This window comes from Cupressus sempervirens, chromosome 2 (genome assembly GCF_028749045.1).
Source record: "Cupressus sempervirens isolate cs-2001-9-10 chromosome 2, ASM2874904v1, whole genome shotgun sequence".
Lineage (NCBI taxonomy): Eukaryota > Viridiplantae > Streptophyta > Pinopsida > Cupressales > Cupressaceae > Cupressus > Cupressus sempervirens.
Window position 1 is genome coordinate 578,663,365 of NC_143119.1, and position 25,910 is coordinate 578,689,274.

The 25,910-nt window shown below is 34.1% G+C and overlaps 1 protein-coding gene across 1 annotated transcript in view; it reads right to left on the bottom strand.

The window, feature by feature from the left end:
* Positions 1-25,910, bottom strand: part of RUS2 (root UVB sensitive protein (Protein of unknown function, DUF647)) — a 96,069-nt gene that overhangs the window by 16,342 nt on the left and 53,817 nt on the right. Inside the window, exons 6-7 of the mRNA XM_089814566.1 lie at positions 8,204-8,301; positions 7,756-7,935 (exon numbers count right to left, since the gene is read on the bottom strand). Of these exons, the coding sequence (XP_089670692.1) occupies positions 7,756-7,935; positions 8,204-8,301 (278 nt within the window). The remainder of the gene's footprint in view (positions 1-7,755; positions 7,936-8,203; positions 8,302-25,910) is intronic.

Here is a 25,910-nt window from a genome sequence, read left to right on the forward strand (position 1 = left end):
CTTTACTTGTAACGCTAATCAAGTTATTTCAATTGATCATGAAAACAATTATGATTAATTAATCGTTAATCAAGTTATTTCAGTTGATCATGAACTCAGTTATGATTAGTTAATCAGTAATCAAGTTATTTCAGTTGAACATGAATTTAGTTATGATTAGTAAATCATTAATCTAGTTATTTCAATTGATCATGAAATCAGTTATGATTAGTTAATCATTAATCAAGTTATTTCAGTTGAACATGAATTCAGTTATGATTAGTAAATCGTTAATCTAGTTATTTCAGTTGATCATGAATACAGTTATGATTGGTTAATTGTTAATCTAGTTAGTCCAGTTGATCATGAATTCAATTATTTTATGTTAAATGATTAATAGCAGTTAATGTCATGTGAAAAGGATTCAGTTGTATATTTATGAACGTTGGAAACTCTTTGTTTAAACCGTCTACATTTTCGCTATGAAAAACTGTTTGTTACAGTTATGACCTACATATTTCGTTATCATTATAATTTTGATAATTCATTAATCCAATCCAAAAGTATTTCAATCCAGTCAGATGAACAGTATCCTGGCAAGTGCTATACTAACAACATACAAAATGGTGCATGAGCATGCAGATTTTGATCCATGTGAAGCAATGAGAGACCAGTTGAGCATGAACATGGAAGAGATAAAGACAAAAAAAGAACCTCATTCAAGCACAACCAAATTCTAATGGGAATATTCTTCCACTTTCAGAATTACTTTTAGGGGATTGGGAATGTTGCATGGGTAGCAAACACACTAGTACTTGTACAGATTAAGAACTTTATAGAATGTTGGGAAGCAATTTTACAAGTACTATTTGCAGCTACTTCAAAAATTACAAAAGAATACGCACCAAAGGGAAAGGACTCCATCATCTATGGTCGAAAAGTACAAAGATACAATATGTTTCATTGTTGACACCGATACTTGTCAAATGGAAGCAGTGGAACCGAGGTCATCATGGGTGATGCCCATGGTATATGAAGTCGAAGGTGATGTTCTCTCAAGATATGTGACTATGTATTGTCACAACCAAGAGATCCAAAGTTCCAAACACACCTAAGTTTGGAACATTTAATGGAAAAGACATGGAAGTGCACAAAATGCTTACTAAACCTATTATGGAGAAGAAAATCAGCAAGGAAGTCTCATAATTTTCTCTAAGGCATAGTTTTATAGAAGAAACAATAGTAGAGGCAAGACCAAAGCAAGCTGCTACGGAGGCTAGTACTTCAGGTACTACACATGTTGAGAAGGCTCAGTTGTCTTTACCAGGAAAGCATCTACCGAGAGGAAACAAGAAGTGGAACCTTGAGAAAAGAGGAGACACCACCGATAAAGGTATATACGAAAAACCATAGGCAAGGTTGCTAAGGCTAATAAACCTGAGCTTGCTAGAAAAAGAAAGGAAAGAGAAAACTTGAGGGCCACAACATCGAGGAAGAAGGTAAGAGCACAAAGAGAAAAGGTTGCAAAGTCGGATGAAGAAGTCACTGAATCTGAGGAAGATCGGCAAAAAATGAGAGCCAATGGAGAACAGTCAAGAGTTGTTGGAGCACCAACAATGTAAGAAATTCAAGCTGAAATCAGTAAGTATAACCCTATTGGTAAAATTGTTAATCAAGTTGAAAAATGGGGAATACTTGCAAATGTGAAAAGATATTACAATTAGGGTATGTTTGGTTCATGGAATTAGCAAAACTGGATTTTGATTCAAAACTAGGTTTTGTATTTCGAAATCTAGTTTTGAGAAAATAATTTGTCATGCTTGGGTAACCTAGAAGATGAGTGGGAAGATACATCTTCCACATTTGGTTCAAAAAATTGGAATTGGAATTAGACTGCAAGTTTAAATCAGAAAACAGTTTCACCGTATGCCAAGAAACCAAATTGTTCCACCATTCATTACTCATGTAACCAACATTCTTCCTCTAATCAGAAAATTCAAAAAGTATTTGTGTTCTCCCTGAAAAATTAACCCAAATGCAACTTATCACCAAATAAGGTATGGCCATTGTAAAAAAAGAATTCAAAAGAAAATCAGTTATGCATGCACAAATCATGTGCAATTTATAGTTGGGCATGCATTGAAAGAGAAAAAAAACAATTTGGGCATTTAACACCCATCAAGTTCAATCAACTTCGCAAGAAAGAGAGCCAGAAAAGCGAATCATTGTTTTTATGAAGAATTTTTACACTCTCCTCCATACCGAAGTCAAGGTCAAAGGTTCGAATCTCTACAAGCACCTCATCTCTATTAAACCAATTGGCGCAAGGAGGAAGGCCGAGTTCATCATCTAAAGCTTCTTGTAAATACTCAACATAGCTCTTACTAATGGGTTCCTTGAATTCTTCTTGATATGAACAACATTCTTCATAATCTATTGTAGATTGGACGTCATTTGCAACAGGAAAACTGCCCAATTCAATGAATCTGCTTGAATAATATGAAGTTGTTGCAGAGGATTCAAGAACAGAATCTGAACCGCAAGTCTCCTCCATTAGAATGTCTTGATCAAACCATAATGATTTCTTTGTATTCATCAATTCTATAAATGCACCGAATTTAAACTTTCATCATTACTTTCTACAATAGAAAAAGCTAGAGTGCTGAACGCACACCAGTAAATTGTCAAATGGTTAAAGAAATGATTTTGGAGTGGTAAAACATATTAGGTTAAAAAAAAGCAGACGTCAAAAATCAATCCATTTAATTATATTTCAATCCTCAAAAAAGTTAAACCTGGAATTCAATTCCCAATTCCACCTATCTGGATGGAAGTGTGGTAACCTCATTTTGAAGCAAAATTAGAATTCCACAATTCTAATTCCACTTTATCATTTTCGACCCAAACGACGAATTTGACAAAACTGGATTATCCCTATCCCAATTCCAGTCCAATTCCACAAAACAAATGGGCCCTTAAGGAAGATCATAAAAGATTAGAAGATGCAGTAATATTTAGCGTGAATAAATTGAGTAAGGCATTGCTTGAGATACAAAGTTAAATACCTGACACCCTATATAATAAGTTAGAAGCTAGATGGAAGGAAGCAATAAAATAGGATAAAGAACTGATAGAATATGTACTTGTAAAATTCCAAACGGAGTTACATCGTGAGGAAATAAAGGAAATGCTTGGGCAAACAAGGCCTCTGTTCAAAACAAAGAAAAGGTTAACGAGACTTCTGTAAGGTAGCACAAAAGCAATTGAGGAAGAAACAGAGAAAGAAATCAAGAAGTTTTTGAAGTTAGAATAAGAAGTATTTCAAATTGATGATGAGCAACAAGAGCAAGAAGAAGATGAAGAGGAACAACCAAGGTTACACATGTTGATTTTGGTTGGGACGTTGGAGGTCTATAGGTTACTATGGATAAGGACACTCAACAAGTACAGGAAGCACCAATGGAAGTTACAAAAATGACAGGCATTGATCAAGTTATGAAGGAACTTGATGCAATAGTTGATATGGTTACCAGGGAACAAACTGCAAATACACAGCCAGAGGCTACCAGCAATGAAGCAAAGGAACCAGAAAAGGATAAGGAACAAGAAGAAACGGTACAAGCTGAGAAGGTACAAGTTCAAACAAAGAAAGTACAAGAGGAAGAAAACAAGGACACACAAGAGGAAGTAGAAGTAGAAAAGGATACAGAACAAGTTTGTAAAGAACAACTTGTCAAAGTACTATCTACTTTGGAGAGCAGTAATGATGATGATAACTTGCCAGAAATAAAAGGCCCTATTGATTTGAGTTATATGAGTCCACAAGAAATGATGCAAATGGCAATGGCTATCAAATCAGAGGCCAAAGAAGAGCAAAGGAGAAAGGAGCAACAAATTATTGAGACTGCTAGAGACATACTTGCAGATATTGTACAATATGTTGATGTTGATGAGAATGCTACACCCATTGTATAGTTAGGTCAATTGGTGAATGCAATAGGAAAACAAATGAAAATCTTAGAGGGGTCAGCAACAAAAAGTGTTGAAAGAGAATGAGAAGCGAAGGTCTCATACAAAAACACAAAGAATTGTGATGAACAAAGGAGCATTGACACTTGGAAGTAAATAATCTAAAAGATGCATTGAAGGAGAGTTGCAAGATACTCACTATTACTAGTGATTATACAAACTTCGTCAGAGATATTGATAGTACAAGACATGAAACTCAATAGGACCTATGATTACTGATTGAAGGTTTTGACCCAAACAAGCAGTCGACAAGCAATTTTGGAGCATCGGTTAGTTTGTTAAACTATAAGCTCAAAACATTGCACAATGAGCGGGAAAAGAGGATAAGCAATCAACTTGCAGAGTCGATTCCAAAGGTGGGCATAATGCAAAGTCGACTGAAAGAAGCAGAAAATGTCCTAGCACTGCCAGAGATGAGCACTATGGATGCACTTGAGGACTTGCAATTCCCAATCAAGAATCAAATATCAATTGTAAACACTTTGAAGAAAGCATGAGACTCTGATTTACAGGCATTAAGGACAAATTTTGGTGAAGTATTCAAGAGGTTTTGAACCCCTACCGGTAAAACATTTATGAAGTTTTGCTAAGTTATTTACACATTTGTCCTTGTTGTTAGAGGTGGAGTGGTAGAGAAGAGAAAAATTCGTGTATATACGCAGGCAATTTGATTACCGGGTAGTATATTTAAGGGGTAGTAATATGAGTTAGTATAAGGAGACATAAGGAAAAATGTCAAAAATGAATTACTAAAAACAATTTGGACACTTAGTCAAGTTTTCTCCAAGTGTTGCCATCAATGCCAAAGAGGGAGATTGTTGGTATAAAGATGATATGCAGTAATGTTTGATAGAAGTTTTTGGTAGATCATCATGTATGTGTTGTCATTGTTGGCAACCAAGTGAACTACAAGTATCAGATTGGCTATACCAGTAATAGGATCGATCAGAGAGTTCAAACAAGTATAGGATGAACCAGGTAAGGACAATTAGTTAGAATGTTTTGGATGTGCGATGAATGTTTTTGAGAATTATAAGTTGTGGCTTACAAGATATGTTTGTAAGACATGTCTGACGATGATTGTGAAGAAAAATCCAGAGTATTACAGGAAGTAAACATTTCTTAAGGATTACATGTTAAAAAATGAAGAACAATTAACAGGCAAAGTTGACTCGGAAAGATTCAATGAACCAGTACAGTTTGTGATCGAGTTAGGTAAAGTGAGTGGATATGTGTGAAGACGCTGACATGAAGGCATGGAATTCAAGGTATTGACTCCCGCTCTTAGGGCCCGTTTGGTTGCTGGAATACAAGTGGAATACTAATTGAGAATTAGAATATGATTTTTATTCTTCATTTGGTGCGCGGAATTGGAATGGAGAATAGGAATACATATTCTCGTTTTAGCCCAAAATGAGCTTTTATCCATTCCCAAAAATACCTGTAATTGGAATAGCTATTCCTATTCTCTATTTGACTTTTCCAAAATTAATAAATTTTTCAGATCCATGGTTACATGCGGGTAAGGGTTTTCAATCATTGGTGAGTTTTTGGATATTTGCTATTTTTTTGCCAACTGAAATTGATGCCATATGGAGTACATTGTTCGAGCAGAGGAAGTCACAAATCCGGAAGAGGCCCCTTTGTTCAAGATGTTCGACAGAGGCAACGTAGTTGTTCATGATAACATCCAAGCAAAAGGGCCGAGTTCAGTTCTTTTTTAAGATTTCTGATCATTGACTAGACTGTTGTTTGTGATCACAGAGTTAGACTATTCTGTGTGCCCTCCCTTCAGCTGCTGTTATTTGGATCTGCATTTTTTCAAGCTGTTGTAGTTATTTATGTGAGAGATTTTGGGTTTGGGGGGGGAAAATTCCTCGGATTCTACTCATGGAAGACCAGCGCACAGTGGCCAACGAATCACTCAGCAGAGCGATTCGATCACTCGATGTGGGGATTTGGATTCACCAGCTTTACTGTTTTTTGCTTCAGATTCTTTTTGCAAACACCATATGATTTTGTTAAAAATCATAAGCATGTGAGAAGATGAAACCCTCTATAAATTATGTTTTTTTCTTTTTCATTCATAAAATTTGATGGGGTTCGAACCTTCAATCTTCAATTCAAGTTTGTGCAACCAAACAAGAGATAAATGGGATTGGATTGTAATTTCCTATTCCCATTGCCCATTTCCATTCCCATTCAAATTTTCTCTTCTAATTCCCAATTCCTATGCCTGCAACCAAACGGGCCCTTAAGATTTGAATTGATTTTGAGGCTGACCATTGGAAACACATTTAGGGTTTTTCCAACACCTCAAAGAACATTACAAAAGTGATGTTAAATCGATGTGCGATAAGAAAGAATGAGAGAAGAGATGTTATCCTGCAGAGTTTATTAAGTATAATGGAAGTACGGTGTGACTGATTAGGAGCATAAAGGATTTGCCATGCAATAGGTGCAATAATCAGATCAAACCACACTTGTTGATTTTAACAGGTTGACAAAAAAAATCCTTTAACAAGGTCGTTCTTAACAGGGATGTGCAGGATCCTAAAAGGTCTGAAGAAGAAAATAATTTAAGCAGGTGACTCTTAGAAGGAGTTCTAAATCCCATAACTAGGTAGATCTAATTGATCTTCATTGTAAAGGTTTTAACAAGGCTTTACACTCTTAACCGGGTGGATATAAAAAGCTTCTAACAAGACAATCTGATTACTGCAGTAGTGAAGATTTGAAGTCACAATTTCCATTGTGGTGGTTCCCTCTAACCAAGGGTTTTCCATGTGAAAAATACTTGTGCCAAAATGTTTCATGTGTTGATGTTTGAATTACTTTGTTACTACTTAGTTCTTTCATTTCCATGTTTCATACTTGTGTCAAAGTGTTTCATGTGTTGATGTTTGAGTTACCTTGTTACTACTTAGTTCTTTCATTTAAATCTTTCATACTAAGTAATTTGGTGGTGAAATTATCTAAAGTTTTAACAACACTGATTCACACCCACCCACTCCCACCCCACCTCCTCTCAGCGTTTCCTAGTATTAACAAATACATGGAAATAACAGTTAAAGACTTAAAGTACTGTTCAAAACATTATAAGAGGCTTTAACAGAGAAATACACAGTATGAAGTCAGAGTTGCAAAAGGGCATTACAATTTTAATTTATGCAATCTGTGACCAAATCTGCAATCAGATTGGCAGTTCACCAGCTAGAGTCATAAATTAATGAGGCTTTGATTGAGGTAGGTAAGAAGCAAAAATATTATAGTGTGCTTATTCAGCAGGACCCTCCAACTCTGCCTAGTCATTCTTAGCATAAGGACAGATATCCCTCTTGCAGTTCGATGTAGACACTGTTTGTGTATGCTATTGAACCAAAAAATACAAGAAACATTAACATTTAGTCCAGTTTCTCTTTCTTTAGGCAGACTAGCAAAGGGACATATAGAGAAGATAGTACTAAGTATGCTAGTGGTGGTCAGAACAGTTTTATACCACCCTGCTACTGCCATATTTTGTTTGATAATGGCACCTGCAGAATGTTTGTTATAAAGGCCAGGTTGTAATTATCCCTTTGTAAATATAAAACATACTATAATTTTTTCCGATATTTAAAAAAAATGCACCAAATGTTTGCAAAACAATTCAATACATTATGCAACAACTTCGTTAAAATATACAGTCTATGGGCATGAAGGCAACAATGCAAGCACAGTTACCCTGCCATACAAATTCCATTTTACCTTCCCTTGCATTGACGAGCATGCAGTTGATGCCAACTGGATACCCACTCCCAGCCCCACAACATTGAAGAGAGTAGATATAGCCTCCCCTTTTGCATAAAGATCACTCAGATTGCCTTCTTTCGCAAAAGACGAATATATAGGCAGTCTTGTTGCCCTGGCTGCAACCACTGCCATCCCCTGTCAAGTTCTCCAATAAATGACAACGGGGTGTAAATCAGAAAATATGGTGACACATTAATAACCAAAAACCTGTCAATACATAATAACCATAATCCTACTAAATAAATTCTTTGGTTGCAACTATCAAAGGCCAACATAAACTCTTGGAGAGCAGATTATGGGGACGCAAGTCATTCTCCAAGTAAAGGATCAACTGATCAATATTATAAACTATAAAGGAAAATCTGGAAAACTCTATGTAGGAAACTAATGGTCAAATGAATACCTTGGCCAAATTGCCCAGGCCTGCCATCTCAAGGAAAAATTGTGGACAAAGAGGAGATAACACTTCAAGACCAGTGCCTATATCGTACCAGAGATCAGCTGAATACATGAAGACTTCAATTAGAAATAAAGAATATCCCTTGTTATGATATGAAGAAAAATCTGAAATATTAATATCAATAAGACACTAGACAGGAAAGTAACATGCAAGCTTCTTGCCAAGCATAAGCAAATGGGCAGCAACAAAATGCCATCATTACCAAATTGTTAAATCAAAAAAGAAACCGTACATATATGAGAACTATTACTCTTACTGGATCTATTTTCACAAAAACATGTTTTCATATCAAAACATTGAAAAAGAAACTATTTGCTACTCAATTGAATTCTATTTGGAACTCTTAAGAGACTTGCATACATATCCACATTTTCTGCAGTGACCATAAGGGTAAGATTTCCTGTTTGTTGAATTGGCAGTGAGATTGACTGAGCAGGTCACAAGCATGGAGCAGGATCTTCATTACCAACAGAATCTGACACTACAGAGAAGGATATGACAGAACAGAGGTCAGAGGAGGTGCAGAGGACAGAGATGGAGTGAAGGACAGAGGAAGAAAATCAGGATATTCAGACCACAACACTAGTGCAGAAACCAACAAGGTTTGTGGATAAAGGTAAAGACATTGCTAAAACTCCAACACCTACATTGCAAACTCTATTAGCAAGCCCTAGCATTTGAGGAGATATTACAAAGTTAATATAAGAGGATATGGATGCAAAAAGTTTCATGCAATTATCAGCATTTGCATTCACCAAAGCTATGGAGAAACCAGAGAAGAAGGCAGTTAGTACTCAAAAGCTACTAGAACTTGCATTAGAAAGGCTACAAAAGACTTTACCATTTCTAGTACAGTTTGCAGATCAAAATATGGAAAAGAATTTTAAAAAGTGATCATGCAAGAAACTTTTACATGAGGTACATAAAGAAGGATTTGTTAGTTATTGACACATGTATAAAGGACATCAAGGGATGCATAGCAGAAGAAAAGAAGTTATACATTGAATGTGCAAGAGCACATAAGCATACTTCAGATGTATCAGAGGCTATCAGGGAAAGAGAAGAGGAATTAGAAAAGTTAGCAGAGGAGCTGAAAGAAAATTACTTGAGTGTTATTGACATGGATAAGACAAGACAAGACAAGTAAGATAATTTTATTAATGTCCAGCAAAAGACCACAACACGTGTCTGCGGGACTGAAAGCTTACAACCAAGAATAAAAGAGTTAGTAAAGCTTATGATATATCACAGATCCTAAAGCATGATAGAGATAGAATAGTTGGAATATTCAACATATTCAGAGATCACTTAACACCCAAGATTTATTTACTAGAAAAACAGTTGGATACTTTAGTAAGTGTTGAAAGATCTTATGAGCAATTTGTATCTATGGATCTCAATGGAGCTGAGGTAGCAGCTTATGGCATTTGCGCAGTTATTCATGTGGGAGAGTCAATTAAAGTAGCGTGGGATGCAGAATTTCAGACTTTAAAGAGGAACTCTGATCGTATAAATCTTTTGCCTAGAGGTACAGTTTTTGGGAACACAATTTTTAGCTCATATATAGATTTTTGACTCACCTTTGTCATTGATGTCAAAGGGGGAGAAGTAGTCAGTGAAAAATATTGTAAAGGACAATAGATATGGGAGGAGTAGTTACACAATATGCAAAGTATGTATAGATCATATTCTAAGGCGGGGGCATATGTACAGAGTAAGGGAGAACACAGTAGTATGTATAGATTGTATGGAGCACAATATCAATATGGATAGATGGCATGTATGAATGGTCCACATTTTGACTTGACCACCAATTTTGAAATTTTGAAGTTCTGCAATTTTGAAGAAGTATATCACATATATTTGGCCATTTTTTCACAATGTTGCCATCAATGCCAAAGGTGGATATTGTTGCCAGTTTGGTTAAGGAGTTGATAGAATTTGTCATTAATGGCAGCAACATTATGATGTATTAAGGTCGTTGAAGATAAGTATTGAGTTTAGTGTTAAGTAACTAAGAAAATTATTTAAGTATGAAATAGTAGAGCAATGTATAATTAGACTATTTGTTTCGGCGAGCTTCACAAGGAGCAGATATAAGTCTGCAGGCTAGAGGGATGTTAGTTTGGACATCATAGAAGATATGTTTATGGTCGCTAAACATGATGGTATAATTTACATATGTTTTGGTAAGATTTTCTACGGACGGGTTTGACATCGCAAAGACAGGACAGATTAGCAAAGTATTGGCAAATTGGTCCAGGAATTGATTTGACTTGTCAAATCAAGAACTTGGCAAGGTAGGGAAGACATCCTAGATGTTAACCCTTAGCTAGCAGATTTTAATATTGAGTTTTGGTAACATGTAAGGAAGTGCAAGGCCAACTCATTTTAACATGTTACAATTGTCATAGTTGTTCCATGCATGCAGTTCTCATTTCATTTGAGTTTTGTATCCAAGAGACATACATAATCAGGGCTCATATTATTGCCAATGCACATGAATGTTAATGTTGTTCAAGTATCTGCCATGAAGATGCTAGGTTCTTTAGGATATTTCTCTCAAGTTTTCTAACCACATGGCTTCTATTATATGCCATGTGATACATTTTAGCAACTTGTTTGCCATCGATTTAAGTGATAATACATTTTAATGTTGAATGGAGCGCAATAGGCAGCAGCAGACAGGACCATTATTGACATTGGAAAAAAGTGCATGGTAGGTTTGAAGAGTACCGACAGCAGGCAAAGGCGTTGGGAGGACATGCAGGTTTTCAGCGAACTGGACATTTACAGCACAAGCAGGAGAGTGTATTGACGCCCGACTTACAATTATGTAACTTTACAAAAAACTTTCCAAAGGGCACAAGCACAGTTGATGCTTCAAATGATGCTTAAGGATTTCCAGATATCTTTCATAAAAAGGTTTTTGCACAACCTGCAAAGCCAATATTTATTAAACCTAGATTTCATATTTCTTGGAGACCTCACAAGTGAGCTGCAAAACCTAGCACTCGTTTGACGTGCCTAGTTGACCCTGCTTTGGAGTTCTAAGGTATCAGTTCCTATGAAGTGGGAAAGACATCTCAGTAGCAGTGCAGCGACTTAACCGCACAGGTGATGTTAAAAATCAACAACTGGAAGACACACAGATCACATAGCCTGCTCCGAATACAACGAATGTCTTCTATGGCGCTGATGATGTTTTGAATCAGGGCCCTTCGCATTTTGAATGAAGACAGCACACAAAACCACATCGACGTCACAGGTCTGAAGGAAGGATGGCTCACATTAATCAACTCATCTGCAAAGCAGGGCAGTCAGGTTGCGTAAATCAAAATGCACAAAAAGCAGGGCAAGATGCACAAGATAACAAAAAAGGACAACCAGACACTAATAAAAAGCAACAAATATATTATGCCCATACTAAATATTAACTGCCTCCGAATAATCCTTTTGAAACTCTCAGTCAGGTATCTGGGTTAAACTTTTCATCGAACAATGGCAAATATGGAAATTACAGGACCGAAGTCAATGATTCAAATAATAATTCGACACTGGTCCACAATCAAAAGGCAGGCCGGTTTTTATCCAAACGGTAAAATGAAAGTTTGTTTTCCAAACTGACGACCAAGGCAAACAAGGTGCCTCTATGTCACAGCAAAGGTTGAAAATCTAGTCATAAGTCTCCAGAATAAGACACAGGATATAAAGAAGGTACCAGCTTCTAATTTTTCAAAGTCTTGCCCTAATTTAGACAAAAATGGTTCTAAAAGTTTGCAAGATTGGCTAAAAATTGAACAAGGAAAAAATGGGGAAAACCCTTCCACATCAAAGATAGATATTATTACAAGCATCACCTATTCGAATGATCTTTGGGACCACTGTAAAACTAACGGGCTTTTTGCATTATGGGAAGGCAGCCATATCATAATCTCAACTTCTCCGGTTGGCTTGAACACCAATTTACAGGATAGGTAAGTATTAGTAACTTGGATGAAAAATTTTATATTTAGAATGTAAAAATAGTAAATTAAAAAAAATATTATTAACAGGAGAGCAAATATATTGTAGAGGTCTTTTAGTTCATTTCTTTAAATGAAGTCCAAATTTTAACTCTTCAAACTATAATACTTACTCTGTTCTTAGGTGGGATTTGATTCCAAATTTTCCAGTAGAACTTTTGCATTGTAAAATTATTGTTCAAATTGGGGATACTTGGGTAAATACAAAGGGTTAGCAAGAAACTTTTGGTTGTCTAGCAATTTAAAATATTTAATTAGGGTTCTACTATCAAAAAAATTGAAACCCTTAAAAATTATCTCTAATTATTCTCTTAATAATTTGCATCCGAGATATGGGGATGAAGTCAACACAAATATTATTTTCAAAAAACCCAAACTAGATAAAAACTATCTAGAATACAGAGATTCAAAATTGCTTTTCCAAAAAAGTGACCTAAAAATAACTTTTATTAAAGATGGAGGGTTTGTCCTAAACGAACTCATTACCCCAAAAATTAACCTCGAAAACCCTATATCACAGCCAGTTATACATACAGAGAAATCCTTCATCGATCTTGACAACAATTTTTTAATTTTATTGAAACCCCAATCTCTCCCCATTGTCAAAATCAACATTTGGAGGAAAATAAGGTTTTGTTAACTGAATTAATCAAACCCATCAGCCTAGAAATCACAACTCCCACAATTGTTAAACCCTCTGTCTCACTGAGAAGTATAGTTATCCCAATATCTCCTCTTCAGGACAATCTGTATTAAATAAAGAACAGTTATATTGAGGAAGGGGAGATTATAGAAGGAAAAGGAAATAAGGCCTCTCAGATTCCTAATTTAGAATTCATATCTGAGGAGGAAGGTACTAAGTGTAGAAGAAAAGAGGTGTCAGATGGACAATCATCACCAAAATCTCAGAACATAAGATCTATGTCTGTTAAGTAACATAAGTAACATATAGAAAATATAAACAATTATGAAACTGTAGATAAGAACATTAAAGCGACAATAGATCTACATCTAGACACACACTTTGGATCAGGTCCTAATATAATTGATAGCAACACGTAACATGGGGAGCGAAGCGAATAATAACGGGGACCAAATTATGTCTAAACCATTAAAGGAACAAGCTAGATCCTCAAACATCATTCAAGATGAATTCAAGACTGCTATCAATAATAATATTAAAATCTCAAGTTAGCACAATAAGGTAAATAAGACAGATAATAATTATATAATAAACTCTGAACTCAACTTTGATTTAGTCTCAAAATACACTTTAGATAACATTATCTCAAATGAAGAAGATTCCGCTGATGATTTTGATTTTGAATCAGAAGATGAAGATAGTGAAGCAGTGATAAAAGAGAAAAAATGGTTAATAGAAAGAATCTTGGAAGTGGATGATTCAGAATCAGAAGAAGATTAACACAATCCTTGAAATATGTAAAAAAGATATTAATAAATTTTTATATGATATCCATACTCTTGATAATAAAGTATTAATATTTAATACTATAACATTATTATATCTTAAACATAATGTAAAAGTTATTCACATTAATTTTTAATGTTAATATAAAAATAGCCATATAATGAGATAGGAAAAGTTTGAGGCTTAAATTCCAGCTTTATAATCATAAATCCATGTATTTACACAATTGAATAATAAATTACATATACTTTTTAAGAAACTTTGATGACTCCCACTAAACCAATAAAACCTACTTATATGACGTAATTTCTTTTAACTCACATTTAACGAAAACTATAACTAATAAAAACTTTGAGCCAATTGAGCCAATTTACCAAAGCTCTTTTGGTAATATGACATTAAAGGAGATATGTTTTCTGTTTATATGAATATTATAAGTATTTCATCTATATTAAATAGCTAACAATGATCTTCGTCAAGCTGCATTGAATTTTGCAGATACAGTCATTATTAAGGATAAGGTTGGAGAAGGACTCTCTTACACATTGCAGTTGTACATTTCTATCAGATGGATGGATTCGGCATGGATAATCTCTTTGAACATAAGTAAACTAAAATTATTTAATAAACAAGGGTATGCCCTAAATAAGTTTATGTAAAAGGAGGTATGCTTCCTTAAGCTTTATGTATTCTATATTCTAGACTATGTATGGGGTAAACTAGAGGTATTTCTTCTTCGTTCTTTTCTACCAGTGTTTGCACTGAATGGAGACTCTACACAATTCAATTTAATTAATAAAAAGAATTTGGCCTCAGCCTTTTACCAATCAAAAAAAAAGGAAGTGCAAGGCCGATAATTTAAAGATCTTAGTAAGGAAGAAACTTTTGTTTAAAGAAGTGGCAATTGTATTGTAATGATATGATTGACATATGCGCACTTTGTTGGTATTGTATAGATGCGAGTTTAATGGTTATATCAGAGCAAGCAATTGTATATGTGATTTGATGCAAGGAACTACAAGGGATTGATCAGATATTGAAGATATCAGCACAGTCAAGGTTTTGGTATTCATCTATACTGATTATAAAAATGCATATGTTTGTAAGAGTAGTGAGCTCATCATTGTATTCTAATTATAACTCCTAACAGAGTTAAGGCTTCTAACAAGGCCAAGTCCTCTAACAAGGGCAGATACACTATATGTATGTAACACACTCCTAACAAGGTCAAAATCTTTCACAAGATACTTTTGATTAGTGGATCATTTTGTGGGTACCATCCCCACAGGGTTTTCACTTGGCCAATGTTTCCCTAGTTAACAAAATATGATGTTATGAGTTTCTTCATGTTATGCTTGTTATTACTTTTTAGTTTACTCATTTATGCAAGTTTAAGGTTTGCAATTGATATCCATAGTTGGGCAAAAAGTTGTTGATATCCGAATGCTAGATGAAATTGATGGGAAAGTGATGGTGGTGGAAGGTGAATGGTTCTTACATGTTAGAATTAATAATCTTTCCTTGGTTGTATTTATTTATTTATTGAGATAAACCAAGGTATCCCTTATGTATTATTTATTTGTCCTCTAGTCCACATGTAAAGGACATGTCATTCTTGTCCTATTGTCCACTTGTGAGGTCAACTCATTTTTGTATTTCCTTTAATAAGGAAAATAGATATTCCTCCTTAAGAGGAACTTGACACTTTGCACACACCTTTTATAAATGTGGCATTCATAGAAATGGGAGTTACACATGCAAAGACATGCAACTCCTTTGTCATCTCTTTAAAAGAGGTGCTTCTCTCTCTCATTTTAATCTAGTCTTCATTATTCACATCAAGTTTTTGATGCTATTGTAAATGAGCTATTTTGCTGCATTTCTTCTCTCTCTCTCTCTCTCATTCTTAAACTTTTGCCTCATTCATAATACTCACAAGGGGTTTTCTTTGCTTTCCCCTTATCAAATCCTTGTCTCTTGTGTTGCTTCCTCTTTGGTATTGCTTCATTGATCTTATATCATTTGTATGGTAAAACTCTTCTTGCTCTCTTGGATTAAATCTATTATTTCATGCTATTTCATTTTATTATATTTTATCATTTCAATCACTTTTTCTTACATGGTATCAGAGCTTTCTAATCCTTGTTTTGAGCTTTTGTGAAGGTTACCATATTGGAGAACTTTGTTGAGAGGAGAAGTGAAAAAAAAAAATTCATTCCTATTTTTTTTTTTTTTGGCAGGTTTTTTATTCAATCTTCAAATTTTTTTTCTAACCCCCCTCTTTGGAAGGTTTACCGCCAAAGAGTTCTTCATTTTTTATTTTTTCTAACCTCCTTTGGAAGGCTTGCCGCCAAAGGATTCTTTATTTTTAATTTTTTTATTATATCTAACCCTATTTCTGTTGCAAGCTTTTTAAATTTTTGAAATTCAAATTTTTTTTCTGTTTTTGTTTTAGAAAGAAAAGTATAGCAGTTCGTATTTTTCTTATATCTCATAATCTATGATCTGGGTTTGGTTGAAATTTTAACAGCATTTAAAAAATATAAAAACAAAAAAATCCTTTAAATGTCATTTGTATCAGAATAGTATTGCAAAAGTTATTGTACTATATGTGCAGTATTATTTGTTTTTCAAGTTTTAAGACAGCAGTTCGTATTTTTATGATATCTCTCAATCCATGATCTGGGTTTGGCTGAAATTTGAACAGCATTTAGAAGACATAAAAATGAAAAAACCCTTTAAATTTTATTGAAAATAGAGTTAAATTAAAAAAGTTATCGCTCTCTATGTGTAACACTTTTTTTCAGTTTTTTGAAATTTTTATTTTTCCAGTTTCTTCAATCTGACCAGTGGTTTTGCAGGGAACATTTTTGTTTTTAATTTTGACTCTCTAAATCTCTTAATAATTATTTAACATTCTTGTGGATAATAAGTCTCATTTTTTTATTTCAAATCTATTATTTAAATTTTAAACGTAATTTTTTAAATCATGTCGACTTTAATTCCAAAAATCAAGTTAAATAACTCAAACTATCATGCTTGAAAAACTCATCTTTCGTTTATATTTCGTTTTAAGCATATTTTAGATGTTGCTACTGACCCTTCTGTAATTCCTGGTACCTCGGCTACACAAGATGAAAAAAATGCATGGAATACTAAAAATGAGAAAGCCCTTGGCCTCATTGGTATATCTCTTAACCCAGATTTATATGTTCTAATTTCTCATTGCACTAATGCCCACGAAGCTTGGGATATTTTAAAGAAAACGTATGACAAGCCATCTGAATCACGCAAGATTCAATTGCAAGACAATTTGGAAGACTTAAAGTATATTGATTTCAAATCCATGGATGAATTTTTACTTAAATTTGATTATATTAAAAGTCAACTAATTGGACTAAGCGTTACTCTCACTAATATTAGATTAATTACCATTATTTTAAAGAAATGTCTTCGTAGACAATTTCAACAATTTATTACTAATGTTCATTCTCAACTTGCTATTCCTACTTTGTCTACTCAATTAACTTATAGTATTTTTCAAAATTTGTTGCGTCAAGAGAAAGCTAAGTTATTACAATTTGGTACTCTTAGATCTAATGAACATGCATTTGTGTCTAAAAATCAAAATCAAAATCTTAGATCATCTTATCATGCTCCAAATAATAATCAAAATCAAAATTTTAATACTCACAATTCCAATAATAATCATAACAATCATAACTTTAATAATCGTCACAATAATAACAACCTATTTAATTCTAGACCTTCTTCTAACAACAATAATAATCAAAATACAAATCGCAATAATAATCATCCTAATCAATATAATAGTCCTAATAAGAAACCTCATTGTACTTATTGTGGGAAAGATGGTCATTTGACTAATAATTGTTTTAAAAAACAAAAAGATAAGCAACTTATCAATAACAATAATCAAAACTCTCATCCATCTCATCATGCTTTTACTGTTAGTTACAATGTTCCTAAAAATTTAGAATGGATTATTGATACTGGTGCATCTCAACATGTTAGTTTTCATAAAGAAGTGTTTGATTCTTTAAAACCCAATCCTTCTAATATTTCAATTCAATTAGCTGATAATCACAGTTGCAAAGTTGAAGGATTTGGTAATGTTAGTATTTCAAATGGAAAATTACATGATGTCCTTTATGTTCCTGAGTTGAAATACAATCTTCTTTCTGTTGTAAAATTATGTCAAAATTACAAAGTTGAGTTTCATAAGGACATGTGCTCTATTATTGATCCTAACACTAATGAAGTTGTTGCTAATGCTAAGTTAGACCATGATAACTTATTTAAATTTTCTGAGTTCACCTCTTCTAGACACTCTTTGCATAAAGATATTACTTTTAATATGGAGCATGAAAAGTTTGCTCATTTGAAAAATGAGCATATCTCATCTAATACAGTTGAAAATTTACCTCTTATTGCTTCATCTAAGATGGCATGTACAAAATGCATGAGTGAAAACATGCAAAATACCAAAGGTTATCAAACTTATAATCCTATTACTAACAAAGTGCACATAGCACGAAATATTTGTTTTCCAAGAAATGGTGTGCATGATTCTTCTAATGCTCAAAATGAACAAGTTCATGGAAGTAGAATCGTGTTAGTGGAGGACCAACCTCCTCTAAACCCTACTCCTCATATATCTACCTTTATTCCTCCTATTCTTTCTTACAATGGTAATGGTAATGATGCATTTATAGATTATGGTAATAATGTTAATATTGATAATGGTAATAATGCTAATGTTGAAACAAATGATGCATTCATACATCATGACTCTTCCTCTAGTGACAAATTTGTTAAGAGAAAAAATAAATGGTTTCAAAAAGTACTTAGTAAAAGAGATCAATTTTTAGAATGGGTGGACTTCAACCTAGGAGGATTAATTACTGCAACATATTTTGAGAAATTCTGTATTTTATATAACATATTCATTAATAATGAAGACACCGTCTATAAATTATTTATAACATACTCATAGTTTTTAATATAATATTGTTTGATGTTAATAATTCTCTTTCATCATCTTTGGCATTTCTCTTTAGTATGTTGCCTAAAAATTATGTTCTATATATGATCTTAATTCTATTTGCATGATTTCATACCATGATAGTTTAGGTATATTTATTCATGTGTATATATGAGGGCCCACATATATATCTTGATAAATATACAAATTATTGTGTCTCTTGTGACTTATCAAATATGAATGCATTCTTTATTTCACATAAGTAAATTTATTTTATTTATTTTTCTTATTTCTTAGAATTATGAGTTATTATACACTATTGCCTTCAATATTTATTTTGTTCTACTAATTGGCACATAAGTGCAGTTTATGCTATTCTAACATCATTCTATTGCCATATTGGCACTTTATGGTTTATACCATTTATTCTTGGAGTTTCCTTTCAATTTCAGTTAATTTGACCCATCTTGAAGGCATTTTACTCTTATTTGAAGGCAATCTATTGTTAATACTCATACTTCTTCCCTTTGACATCTTTGAAAATATGTCATATAATGTTATGTATACTTCATTGCTTCAATCGTGAGTCATGCAGGCTATGGATTGATCACCCATTAAACTGTTGTGAAATGACTTATTAGTGGACTGTCTATATCCACGTGATTGATGCATTATTGATTTTGGTTTCATTATTTGGCTTTGTCTATGGTCATTTGTGCCTTTTATATTCCTTTCTTGAGGTTTTTGATAACGTATTTGTTCTTTGTAGGATATGATTTATCTTGATTTCTTTGTGGTACCAAGTTACACTTATATTTACTTTATGAGAGTTTACTTATACATAAAAAGTTTCTGACTTGAATATAAGATGAAATTATCCTTGTGGATAGTTGCCTTTTTTCTTGTTTCTATGTTTCAGGTAATTCATCAAGGCACATACAAGACATCATTATTTGTTGTACAGATCCTATGCCACATGAATCTACTTGAAGATGTAACACACTTGAAGAATTATCCACTTCTCTTGGCTCTCCAATGATGTACCCATGATAATAAGAGACCTCTTGCACAATGAAGATATTTCAAAAAATCAAATTGTAATTTGGTTTTGACAACATCTCTCCAAGTAAAGATTAAAGGAGGGTGTTAGAATTAATAATCTTTCCTTGGTTGTATTTATTTATTTATTGGGATAAACCAAGGTATCCCTTACGTATTATTTATTTATCCTCTAGTCCACATGTAAAGGACATGTCATTCTTGTCCTATTGTCCACTTGTGAGGACAACTCATTTTTGTATTTCCTTTAATAAGGAAAATAGATATTCCTCCTTAAGAGGAACTTGACACTTTGCACACACCTTTTATGAATGTGGCATTCATAGAAATGGGAGTTACACATGCAAAGACATGCAACTCCTTTCTCATCTCTTTAAAAGATGTGCTTCTCTCTTTCATTTTAATCTAGTCTCCATTATTCACATCAAGTTTTTGATGCTATTGTAAATGAGCTATTTTGCTGCATTTCTTCTCTCTCTCTCTCTCTCACATTCTTAGGCTTTTGTCTCATTCATAATACTCACAAGGGGTTTTCTTTGTTTTCCCCTTATCAAATCCTTGTCTCTTGTGTTGCTGCCTCTTTGGTATTGCTCCATTGATCTTATATCATTTGTATGGTAAAACTCTTCTTGCTCTCTTGGATTAAATCTATTATTTCATGCTATTTCATTTTATTATATTTTATCATTTCAATCACTTTTTCTTACATTACAACTGGTGTTTTTCTAACTTTCTTCTTCTCAACTCTAAGTCCTGAACTTCTTGCTATCTTACTCCTACTCCTATGGATGGAAGATTAGCAAATGGACGGGGATTGAATCTAATGAAGGTTAACCAGTGGCCCCACCTCCATAGATGCAATGATTCAAAGGAAAGATAAACTAATTTGCCACACAAGGCTTCCCAACAAGCCACTAGGATGCTAGTGGTCTAGTATTGATCCCTATCAAACATCTACTAATGCTACCATACAACTATCCATCTACTTCTACTCTAACAACATGAAATGAAAGCTACTTTAACAACTTTAAATGAAATCTAACTATGTGGAAGTAGAAACCATGCAATAACACCCAATGTTCTTAATCACCATGCAAGTCACAACAATGAAAAAAGAGATTTTGGTATTATCTTATGCAACAATTTTCTTCCCCCCCCCCTTTTACAAATGAGAGCAAATGGCCTTATATAGAGGCCAAAAATACAACTGACGGTAGAGATCAAAAGCAAGATCAACTATCCAAATTGGATCCTAAAAACCCTAATTAGGGTTGCCACCCCATCGGCCAATGAGAAGCTACCACCTCGTCAATGGACCAATGAAAAAAGTGTAAAAGTGGCAACCAATGAGAAAGCACCAAAATGGTGGCCAATCAAAAATAGACACTTGTCCTATCCTAGAAGAAAGAGAAATTGCCACTTGGGCTTACATTAAATGATCGTCTAATATAACTCTCCCTTTTTCTTTCATTGTTTTAGCTAAGGCAATGAACTTAGCTAGCCTTTCATTGACTTCCTCCATGGGAGGACAAGGCATATACGTCATCTTAAATCAACTGATTTCACCATGCTGCTTGCTGCTTGTAGTGTCTTCTCGTGATCCTTCTCATACTCTTTTGCAAATCCAATGAAAGTGCTTAAAGAGGAAAGGGTGTTCAAATGTTTCTTCTTGATAGCAACCTTTCCTAGCTCATCCAATCTTGATCCAAGTTTTGCCTCATTGATATCCTCCTCTGATGTCTTCAAAATCAAGTGTTGCTCCGATTTCACTCATCATGGTTGTAATAGAAGTGTTAATGCCTACGTTGTGGTGTGCAACCGCCTTCTGTATATCTTCTTTGCCAAGGGGGATTGTCCTTCCTTTAGTCTGTCCTTTACCTGTATCATGTTTATTGTACTAACTTTGGTATTGGTTATTTGCTTCATTTTCGAGAAGAAAGGTGTTTTGGGCATCATATCCTCGTTGTCTTTCTTAGTGTTTGTCCCCTTAAGATTCTTGCTTGTACTAACATCCTCCATCTCGTCACCCTATCACGGGATGGTAAAGTGGTGGACAATTAGACTAGCAGAACCAAAGGAGGCAATCCTTAGACTAGAACGAAAGAAGGAAGTTAGCTTAAGGACCCCTTTCAACTCTAAATGATTTGAAGTTACCTTTAGCTGCATCATGTCTACTGTATCGACATTGGTATCGGTTATTTGCCTCATTTTCGAGAAGAAAGTTGTTTTGAGCACCATATCCTCTTTGTCTTTCTTAGTGTTTGTTCCCTTAGAGTTCTTGCTAGCATTAACATCTACCAACTCGTCGCTCTATTACGGGATGGTAAAGTGGTGGACAATGAATGCAAGAAGAACCAAGGGAGACAATCCTTAGACAAGAACGAAAGAAGGAAGTTAGCTTAAGGACCCTTTTCAACTCTAAATGATTAAAAGTCACCTCCACCAATAACCAGATCTTTCTTTTGGAATTTAGGATCAGACTTGAAAATTTCATATTTACCCTCTTGCAAATTAGAATTTCAGACTCTTGAAACTTGAAAAATTTGCCAAACATAGAAGAAGTTTAAAATCTGCCCCTTAGAAAATTCGCCAAACATGGAAATTCTGCCCAAGCATGGAAAAATCGCCAAAAATAATGCCAATCTACCCTCTCAAAAATTGCCCAAGGAGGAAGAAAAATTGCCCTTGCAAGAAAAAAATCGCCCAAGGTATGAAAATTTGCTCCCTTAGAAAATTCGCCAAGCAAGAGAAGGCTATCAGAAATGAAGAAAATGGGAGAGGGAGGAGCCCTCTTATACCATCTTCCCTCCACTCCTCCAAGCTGGCCGACTAGGGGTAGCAAAAATAAATTAATTAAAACATAAGGCATGGCCCCCCATTAAATGCTTAGCCCAAAATCAACTTTGCCAAGATGAAATTTACCTTTTTAAATTGCCAATTAGACCGAAATTGCAAAAAGAAAGTAAATAATGCCTTGGAGATGGTAAAGTTTTCATTTAATGACAATTTAGTAATTAATATGTCATTAAAATCGGATATTGGCTAGCCAAAAGCCATTTTTCAATATTAAATTACCAATTTCATTAAAGGCTTAAAATTTTCAAGACAATTTTAATCCATTTAAAGCCAATTTTTTGCAATTCAATTGAAATCGATTTTGCCAAGCAATTTAATTTTTTTAACACAAATAAAATTATTTCTTTAAAGTCTAAAATCGATTTTGCAATTTTCTTTCATCATAACAAAAAAAAAAAAAAAAATCTTACAGAAAAAAATTTCAAGATTTTCCAAAAGAAGTTCTAATCTAACAAAATTTCATTTTTTGAAAATTATCCTAATTTATACAATTATATCCAAATTTTCAAAAGAAATCATCTAAGTACAAATTTTACAATTTTATCCTGCCGAATGTTGCTTTTGAAAATTTTGCCAGCCTAAGGATGAAATTGGTCATCTTGGAAAATCTAGTTGAAATTGGGCAAAAATAAATCTAACCTTTCTCCCTCTAGGCCCAAAGGCATCCAAGACTTTAAGTTTTCAAAAGAATCAAAATTTTCTGGACAACTCAAAATTTGCCAAGGCGATTAAAGAATAAGGCGGGTCCCCAAATTTTTGGGGCGATGGTGTGAAAACCTCACAACAAATAACTAACTTGTTTGTGAAGAATACATCGGAGATCTTACCAACTTGGCCAACTTTTCAATACCACCTATAAAATATAAAAAATTCCTATCGAAATTTTAGAGATTTTCAAATGCATTTGCAATGCCCAACGGAAACACTATTCATTTTCTTATCGGATTTTAGAGAAACTTTCAAAACATCATCAACCCACCACTTCAAACCATCTTTTGAAAGTCGCTCATAGCATTTTGATCAAATTGGAAGTTTCTGGTGAGAGTATTGACCCTTCAAATGCAGATGATTATAAAACACAAATTCTCCCACTTCACCTATAACTGTCATCTGATTTTTGTCTTGATCTCTTTGCCAATATGTTAAACCCATTAATTATATCTTCAGTTTACCAGGTGATTTAGTTTTGTGACATCTTTGATCAATGCTAGCATCAACAATGTCGGGGTTTCGAGCAACTTTGGCAATTTCATTAAACATCTGAAGCACTTTTCCTCCTTTCTATCTTTCTACCTTCTTCTCCACATTTCCAAGTGCATTGAGAACTTCACCAATCTACTAACACAAACATCAACGTAATGATATCTCAAAACAAATTCAAACAAACCCACTAAACTAGCAAGAATCAATTCCCTGTCCACTTGCATATTTTGGTGAAAACTTCTCCTACTAATCGATAGCTTTGGTCACTTTGGCAACTTTGTAATATCTCCAAGAATTTCATTTTCATATATCATAGTAATTTGGGCTTCTTTTTTCTTTCTTTTAAACTTTATTTGAACTTACCATTCACATGCATTCATCGGGCTTTTTGTTGAGTTGGCCAACTTATATAAATTTACCTCTTGCTTAAATAAAAGCATCTCCAAGTTTATGAACTTGGTTAGTTCTCCGAAGATCTTGCATCTTCAGTCAAGTATTGCAAGGTGCATTTCATACCTTGCAACAATAATCATGAGAGATCATATGAAGATCATTTATGATATTTCAACTGCTTGTCCTTTTGCCAAAAAACTTTAGCCATGATGACCAAAGGTGATTACATGAACAAATGTTCCATACTAAGTGATATTTTGTCATTCTTCACAAATCTTTGATTTCAATAATTCTTGTGTTTATTTCTCAAACATGACTAACATTTCTCTTTAAGTTCCAGAATGTGATTGCTATTCATTTCACTTCAAATGTAAGAAGGTTCGACATTTGAGGGTGATTAGAGATCTTTAGAGCCAAATAAGTTGCTCCATCAAGGTTTTGAATGCAAGAAAATTAAAAATTTTCCAAGTTTTAAAATTGGGGCTAACAGTCTTCAAATGATAGAACTGGTTGATAAATGTTTGCAAAAAATGAAGGGATGGAAAGGTAGATGGTTGACCTCTGTTGGGCGCATGCTCTAGTGGCAATTAAATGTGCTCAAGCCTTAAAGTGTTGAACTTCATTCGGAGGATGATTCAATGGTGATTGTTGAGGCTATTAGGCAGAACAGGATTCACGCATGGCGTTTAGATAATTATATTCAAAAGATAAGGGAGTTGTTAGGAGAGTTTGATGACTTTCAAGTTAGTCATGTAAGAAGAGAAGGAAATTGTGAGGCAGACAAGCTATCTAAGTGGACGACAGGTTACAAAGAGGATGTTGGGTTACAATTTGAAATTTGTGACCGTTAGCAAATTTGGTGGATGTGGAGTTATTAAGTTTTTTATTTTTAATGTTTAATTTTTTCTCCTTCCAATTGGTACTGCAGATTTTTAAAAAAATTGTGATTTTGGTTTATGGGAAAGTGTGAGGACATTGGCATGATTAAATTGATGATTTCATTGTATATGGGTGGCTGGTCTTTGGATTGAGTGACAGCACATATCATTAATGAGTCGGATCTGCAGAGCTGAAGGGACAACGTAAGTGCTTTTCGAGAGTGTGCAGGCTATTTATGATGGTAGGGGGTATTGGTTTTTTCATTGAAAACTTGGAAAGGAAGCTTTTCCCTTGTAGAAACTTGCAGTTTTTGGGTGTAGAGATGGAGCCAACCTTTATTTTCAGAATGCTGAAACTGCATAAGGCCTTGTTCAGTCCGGTGGTGGACCACAGGCTAAAGTTGTTCCTGTGATGCCCTTCTCCTAGAGTAATTTGAGAGGTGCAAGGAACATTGGTGAGTTTATTTCAGGAGCCCATGCATCATTTGGGGAGTTTACTTCAGAAGTCCAAGCATCATTGGAAGTGAATGTTGATATTGCAGCAATAATAATGGCATGAAGCTTGGAGTTAAATGATAATAAAAAAAAAGTAAAATGGGTTATGGAGTCTTTGTTCACAAAGGATTTAATAGTTGGTTTAGATTACCCATTAGAATGGGCTTTCCTTGGCTATGGGTTTAATTATGGTGAGTATTCTGAAAATGAAGAGGGGAATGAGGTGAGTGAGGTGAGTCATTTTTCTTTTCTGTGATAACCTAAAAGACTTGACCAAGGGGCTTACAGAGCACATATTATTGTTGAA